General features: G+C 53.0%; 1 protein-coding gene across 1 annotated transcript, besides 1 other annotated feature; it reads left to right on the top strand.

Annotated features, from left to right (window-relative positions):
- Positions 1–4,565: 4,565 nt before the first annotated feature.
- Positions 4,566–4,646: a sequence feature (Short protein (CABS01_03301, KAK1477999.1) was converted to a misc_feature.).
- Positions 4,647–5,936: 1,290 nt separating this feature from the next.
- Positions 5,937–6,266, top strand: CABS01_03300 (uncharacterized protein; the record flags this gene model as incomplete). Its single annotated transcript, XM_060536677.1, has 1 exon — positions 5,937–6,266. One exon carries the CDS (start codon positions 5,937–5,939, stop codon positions 6,264–6,266), a length of 330 nt encoding a protein of 109 aa, XP_060392596.1.
- Between the last annotated feature and the right edge of the window lie 605 nt (positions 6,267–6,871).

Here is a 6,871-nt window from a genome sequence, read left to right as displayed (position 1 = left end):
GATGGGCCCAATTGTGGATTAGCTGGTGGGCTGGGCCAAGTGGTCGCCTGTTGTACCCTCTGTACACCTCTTTTTCGCGACAACGCAGACGGCTTTTTGGGCCTTGTACAACGACGGCGAATGGAACAGCAACCAGCGTGTGGCTTCGTTCAATCGTCGATTGGAGTCGAACTAGGTGTAGCGACCTGTGTATCGCACAAACGGAAGTGGTGGATTGTTCCTATCCTGATTCCCGTGTTCCAAAACCCCCTACTAGGCGTAGGCGACAGCAGGTCGGCAGGTGGGCGCGTCTGTGGGTGCGTCGGGCGTCAGACCCATTCGACGCTGGCAAGTGTATCGGGGCGTGGATTTGGAGCGACGTGGAAATGAAGCGATTCGGCGACGGGTCGTCAGTCTCTCTTGGTTCTGGTAGCCTAGTGGCGCAGGATCGAAAACCAAGGCTTCTCTCGATGCAGCAGAATTAACGAACGTGTCGCCTGTAGTGGCTAGTCGAAGTCGGGGGCGGCTGGTCGAGCTGAAGTGGGCTAACTGAATGGGCCCTTGGAAACGGCGAGACGATGCAACAACAAGAACAGCTGGCTTGGAGCACGGTCAAGAGGATGATGCGAGGTCGATTGATACTTGTCGACAGCTTGCGGCAAAGGTGAATGTGTGGGTGTGAATGTGCAAGCAACTTTCTGTCTATGTAACGAATGGATTGGCTGCCCCGAGGTGGTGTCGTGTTTCGAAGACTGGCCGGTCTTGGTTCTTTGGGGAGGACAGCGAACGGACGGGGGGGCGTGATCGTCGAAAGGAGATGACGAGATTTAGGATTACAAGAAAGAAAAGGAGACGGGATAGGTAGGATTGAGCTCTGTCTGTCGTTCTTTTCGTAGGACAAACACGGTCTCTCGCTCGGTGCGAAAAACAAACGAGGATATGGAGGGAAGAGGTAAGGTAGAGAGGGTAGAGAGGTTTAGAGAATTGGGACGGGATGATAGAAGGAGGGTGAGTGAGCCAGAGGTGGTGGAGAGAGCGGCAATGGCTGGAGGAGGCGTCTAAAAGTAAAGCAGGAGAGGCAGGTACCAAGGAACACGCGAGGTACCTCGGGCTGTGCGGGAGGTGTGTAAGAAGCGTGGTGTGTTTCGGGCAAAGACACCTCTGCGGATGCCAGCCAGGGAAGTCACGACTAGGTAAAAGGGAGGTAGGGGTGGGTTGTAGGGAGGTAGGTACGGTGACAGAGTTGGGATGATGGGATGAGGAGAGAGCCACGCGGTGCCAGCAGGAGCAGAGGGAAAGGAAGAAAAAAAAAAAGTCTCCAGTGTGGCCGTGCCGTGCGTACGACGTATCTTAGGTACGGAAGTACGTGGGTGAATTTGGGGAGGAGATGGAGGATGAGGTGGGCGGCGTCTGCGGAAGGCAGGAGAAGGACGGAAGGGACAGGGGGGGTTCAGGGAGGACGGGCGTGGACCGTGGATGTAGGCGCCGGCGATGAGAGGATTGTGTCTTAATTACCTTACGGTAGGTACCTTAGGCACAGATGCTTGACAAACTACCTTACCAAAGTACTTTGCTTCTAATTGACTGGCGTCCAATTCGGTAAACGTAGACAAATTCACTGAGACAGATCCATACACACAGCTAGCTATCTTAGCAAAAAGATGGAGAGAGAAACAGACTGAACGAGAGAAAAAGCGCAGGACAAACTCTAGGAAGAGGGCACGGAGAGTGAGATGGCGACAAAAAATATTGACATTTCTGGGCGTGTGTCTCAGAGCGGATTGAAAAGAGAAATAGGACAGGCCGGGATGGGCGAGTTCCTCACTCTACCGGTCCAGTCTCCAAGCAGTCACTTCACAGACAGACTCCCGGTCAGGCACCAGTTCACCGTTCTAAACGTGGACGGATGGGAGAAACTGGAGACGGGGAGAACGGATGGAATGGGATGGGATGGCAATCGGATCGAAAGTGGGTTGCGATTGGGATGGACTGGACTGGACTAAACTGACTGGGACCTGGCGCATATTGGATTGGGGCAGCATGGTAGGCACTTCTCTCTCTCAAATCCCAATGCCTGTCATCTCTGCTGCCATGGACTGACTAGTACGCCGTTGTCTGCCTCCATCTCTTGCTGCCATGGTGGCGTTGTCACAGATCTGATCATGAGTTTCCCGTACCTAGTCCCAGGCTTGTGCTGTGCGTCTATCGACAAATGCATAGCTCGGAGAAAGTTCGAGGGAAACGTGAAGGAAAGAATTGCCGATGGTTTCCCGTATGTTTGATTTTCCCTTGCCAACGTTTATTCTCTTGGAGTAAGACCAATGAAGATGTAGGTACTCTGGGTAGATGCCTCACCTCTCCTCCTAGCGGTACAGATACTGCGTACGCTGTACAGCATCCCACCAAAAGTCGGTACCCATCCGATAGTTGAATACGTACCGACCCGGGCAGATAGTACATGCCTACCCTACCTATGTAGGTGCCCTGAGGTGGCCCCGTTTGGTTCTTTTCTCCTCCCCGGGAACTCGGGAGGCATTTTGTATCCCCATAGGTTGGACAGTCCACCTCCTTGCAGCTTTCGTAGAGAGGCCCCTTCCCTGTACCAAAATCTCCGATTACAGAGTGTCCTAGACTCCTAGGTACTACTGCGTGGTAGGCACTTGGGTTAGGTCTTTGCAGGTACCCAGGCATCAAGGAACCCATAACCCCGGGCGAACATCCACACATTGTAGCGATTTCCCAACGAACATCTCATAGCGCTATCTACTCCTTGGCGGTCCAAGTACCCATGAGTAACGACACCGCCGGCGAGTGCGCGCGGGATCTTCCACTACTAGCTTGGGGGCCTACGTGGTTGTGAGTTGTTGACTGGATCGGGCATGTCTCCCCCCCCTGTTTGGTCACTCTTGTATCCGTAGTCAGACTAGGCTGGATTGGATCAGAAGCAACAAGAAAATAAAGGGCTTGTGAAATTTGCACCGGGCGATAAGGAATGGTTCAACCCCATCCAAATCCGACGGGCCGAATGTCACCAACTGGATCAGTAAGTGAGGCCCGAGGGGGAAGGAAAGCAGATTGAGAAGAATGTGTGCCCGAGAGAAGGCAGAGCCATCAATTGGGACTCAATGGCTCATTTAAAGCAATTGAGATTCAAGCCAGTATTCGAGGGGGACATGAATACGAAAAAGATACTCCTCCGTATGGTCTGCGTACTTTCGTACTTGCAGTCCCTGCTGTCAAGCCTGGCAGGGCACGCTACAAGGAGCTAATCTGACAAGCCATAGGGCGTCTTTGGTTGCTGGATTCCATTTTCTGTGATGTAATGCAGAAGCAAGGCCTTGCAGCGCAAGAGCCGGGCAAACAGGGCGGACGAGTCGGAAGTTGGGATGGCCGTGAAGAAAGAAAAGAAATGTCCAAGCACAACGCTGCTGTACTGCGTAAGGTAGCCTGTATCTGTACGCTCCAGCTTGGTAAGGGTACGGCAGACAACGGCAGCCCTCAGACTACTGCAGCTAAGTCAGTAGAAAAATGCAACAAGGCACCCCATTCCAACTCGTTAGCAAACGAGGGAACAGACACTGGGGATCTGTAAGCAACGAGATACTGTAGACCAGCAGCGTTAAACATCCCACCTCTGCTGGCCACCAGGGGATGGATGTTAGCTCGGTGCCCGAGCGTTGGTAGTAGGGCCCGCCTGGCAGATGTTGGACGCCATCCCGCCGGTCTTCCTCTGCCACCTCTGTACTGTGTATGCGTGGTTGTGCATGTCGTGGCGTGGCTTCCGCAACTTCTTCTGACTATCCTGCAAGTCGCAGGCCGGACGTCCGAGCCAGAACAACGCAACGCCTAACCACTGCAAAAACGGGGTTCGCCGTATGTCCTATCCGTATAGAGTTGAGAAGGGGATGGCATCCACCCGCCCTGTTCGCAGTACGGCTTGATACCCGCAGATCTGAGGCACTCACGTACTGTAGTCTGTCTTTCCCCGGCAAGGTCAGCAATCGCTTCTTTCTTTGGGAAGTGAAGAAAAAAATGGACAGAACCCGCAGACTTGCGTGTTGAGGCATGGCCAATAGCTGTCAACAGCGTCTGCCAATGCGACACTACATCATGCCTCTGCGTTCGCGTCGCGGCCACTGGCGTGCTCACTGCTCAGGGATTTGGGCAGAGGGGCCGTATTCTGGTATTCCAACGTGGGGCAGAACAAAGGTATACGACGCAGTCAACGCACTCTCAGAACGCGAGAACACGTCAAAATCATCCTTCTCCTGTGGCTGTGTCGGACCTAGCGTGGGACGGCGAGCCCGCAACCTTCTGGTTGGATTCTTTGAGGTGGGGAGGGGAGGGCGAGGGTCACGCAGTGCGATACGGACTTGGCAAACTGTTGATCTTCGTAAGCAAGTACATACATAGACAGATGACAGATGGATTTACAGGCCAAACAGTTTGGGCCTATCCCATGTGGGAGATTATAGGTTGACGTGTTGAAGGGGATAACGTATCCCCAGAAGGCAGCCGAGCTCAAAGTCTCGGGCGAGTACTTTGCTGGCGGCTTGCAAGTTTTCTTGACGCAGATACTTCCCACGTCAATCGGCGGGCGGGACGGAACCGTTGAGAAGGCCTGGCGGGCCCGGCGGGATCCGGGTCTCCGTGGGAAACCGATACATCGGGAAAGACAGCACCAAGGTGGAAAAGCCAAAGGGCAACCCTGAATGCCTAAGCTTGTGTCAATTTCACAGACAGAAGAACGGTGTCTCGGACCACTTTTCTCTTGGTTTTCTTCTCCTTTGCGAATTGAGTTTGCTTGGCAAGAGAAATTTCGTGTTCCTGATGTGGGACGGTCAATCAGGCAGCGACAGAGAACAAGAGAGAGCTGCGTACAGTGGACAGAAGACCCCGAACAGATTGAAATAAGGTGATAGGAATCTAGATGATGGTTGAGCTTGTGCCGAACTTCTATGCTTGCAGAAGAACAATAGAAGGCATTGGAAGTGCCTACTGTATCAAATGGAATACCCCCGCCTTGAGAAAGGTACCTAGGTACGAATACCTTGCGTGAAGACACTTGCTCAGATCTGTTCCTTCCAGAATGGAAGACGAATCCACTCCTCAATCAACCTGAAGTGTCTGAGAGAACAGATGAACTGGGAAGGCAGCTGTTCGGTCAGGTGCACCCCAAGGTTTCATGGTACCTTGGACGAGGAAGCAAGTCAGAAGTCCAACGAACATGATGGAGGTGGCTCTTTCCGTCCGAACCATGGCAAGACGTTGCCAATGAATCGTCTTGTTTCGTGTCTCCTTCCCTCTGACCAACTGAACACTATCGGGCAGTTGCGACGAGTGTTCCAGCCATTGGGGCTTCCTCGCACCTATTGCCTTACGGTACAGTAAGGGAGGTAGGCTGAAGCAGTGTTCCTTCCTTACCTTACTCAAGGACATTAAAAACGGACCGACGAACCTCCTTCATCTCCCTGTGTACGGGGTTAGGTACAGACGAACAGCACTGCGACCAAAACGGTGCCATCCAACGTCTACTGTGTATGGGCTATCCGTCATCTTGTGCACGGTCCAACGCCTACCGTTCCAACATTCACAATCCTATCCCATCCCCTAGTGCCCCCAGGCAGCTCATCATCGGTCATCCACATGCCAGTCAATGGCCAGCTCGGATTCCTCACGGCAACAACTTACCAATGTCAACACATATGATTCAGCAAGAATAGCAGAGACCGCTGATGCGTAGCTAGCTCGGTAATTATGGCACGAATGCTCGAATCTGTTCGCATCATGGCTCAATTGGGTCAAGCACGAAACAGGTGTTTCCTCCCCAACTCCTTCTTTCTGCCCATCGGCCGGACCTTCGGACGCGCTGCCATGATCTATCGACGGGAGTGCCTTTCTAACCTGGTTGGCAAGCCGCAAGCACGACCTGTCCCACTCTTTCGATCGCCTCTGCCATGGTTTTCCCTCTTTTGCATGAGACGACGGCCGAAGCCAGCCAGGAGGACCACAGATGCCCGCCTGCTTGCGACCCTACCGGCATAGACTGGTGGACCGAAATCCCCATCTCCAAAGACTCCAATTCCCCATCCTGCCTGGCGGTGCCTGTTGTTGGCGTCCCATTCCTTGCACAGTCCCACTCGACCGCCAAGACTACCAACGGGATGCACAACAAAGGTGGATATCATAGGTCCTGGAAACACCGCCAAAGGCCTTCGACGGCATTTATCCCGGTTGGCAGACCACAGTTACACAACGCCATAACGCCAGGAATACAATCGAGATGAAGACACATCCCAGAGTGGACAGTCCAGTATTATTGTCGAGCACATGACGATCTATCAACATTCGACACCGGCCTTTCTCGTCCACTTACATTCCAAACACCATCAACGCCAACTTAATACACCCGGAGGCCATGCCGTTGCTCGGATACCAGACCCGAAGTTATGGATGAAGAATTTAGATCCGCTTGCCTCCGCCTGAGGTGCTAATTATGAGCCATGCGACAGGAGAACCGGATACAGATATCAGAGAAGCAGCTTCATCATCCTGCGGCGCGTACCGGCTATGAGTTTTGGGCAGACACAATACAAATTATTACAAAGCAGACTTCCAAGCGAAGGATCGCTTAACAGATTTGCATCCTACTGCTGCTCCGGCCCATAATCAGAATTCGGTTGCACCAGCATTGTTGGATCTTCGATCACCCATCGTTCCATCCCAATTGCAATGTCCATGGCCCATTGCACTTAGGCTCCGCTCCACTTGCAAGTCAAAAGTGGCGCCCCAAATCGGTATGCCGCACCCCAAGCAAAAAGATACTCCATCAACGATCCTCTAGGCTCTCCCACATTCCCACAACCGCTGTTTATTTCGAACATGATGAGCA

The sequence above is a fragment of the Colletotrichum abscissum genome (genome assembly GCF_030869225.1).
Source record: "Colletotrichum abscissum strain IMI 504890 chromosome Unknown Scaffold_6.1, whole genome shotgun sequence".
Classification (NCBI taxonomy): domain Eukaryota; kingdom Fungi; phylum Ascomycota; class Sordariomycetes; order Glomerellales; family Glomerellaceae; genus Colletotrichum; species Colletotrichum abscissum.
This window is presented reverse-complemented; position numbering and strand designations above follow the sequence as displayed.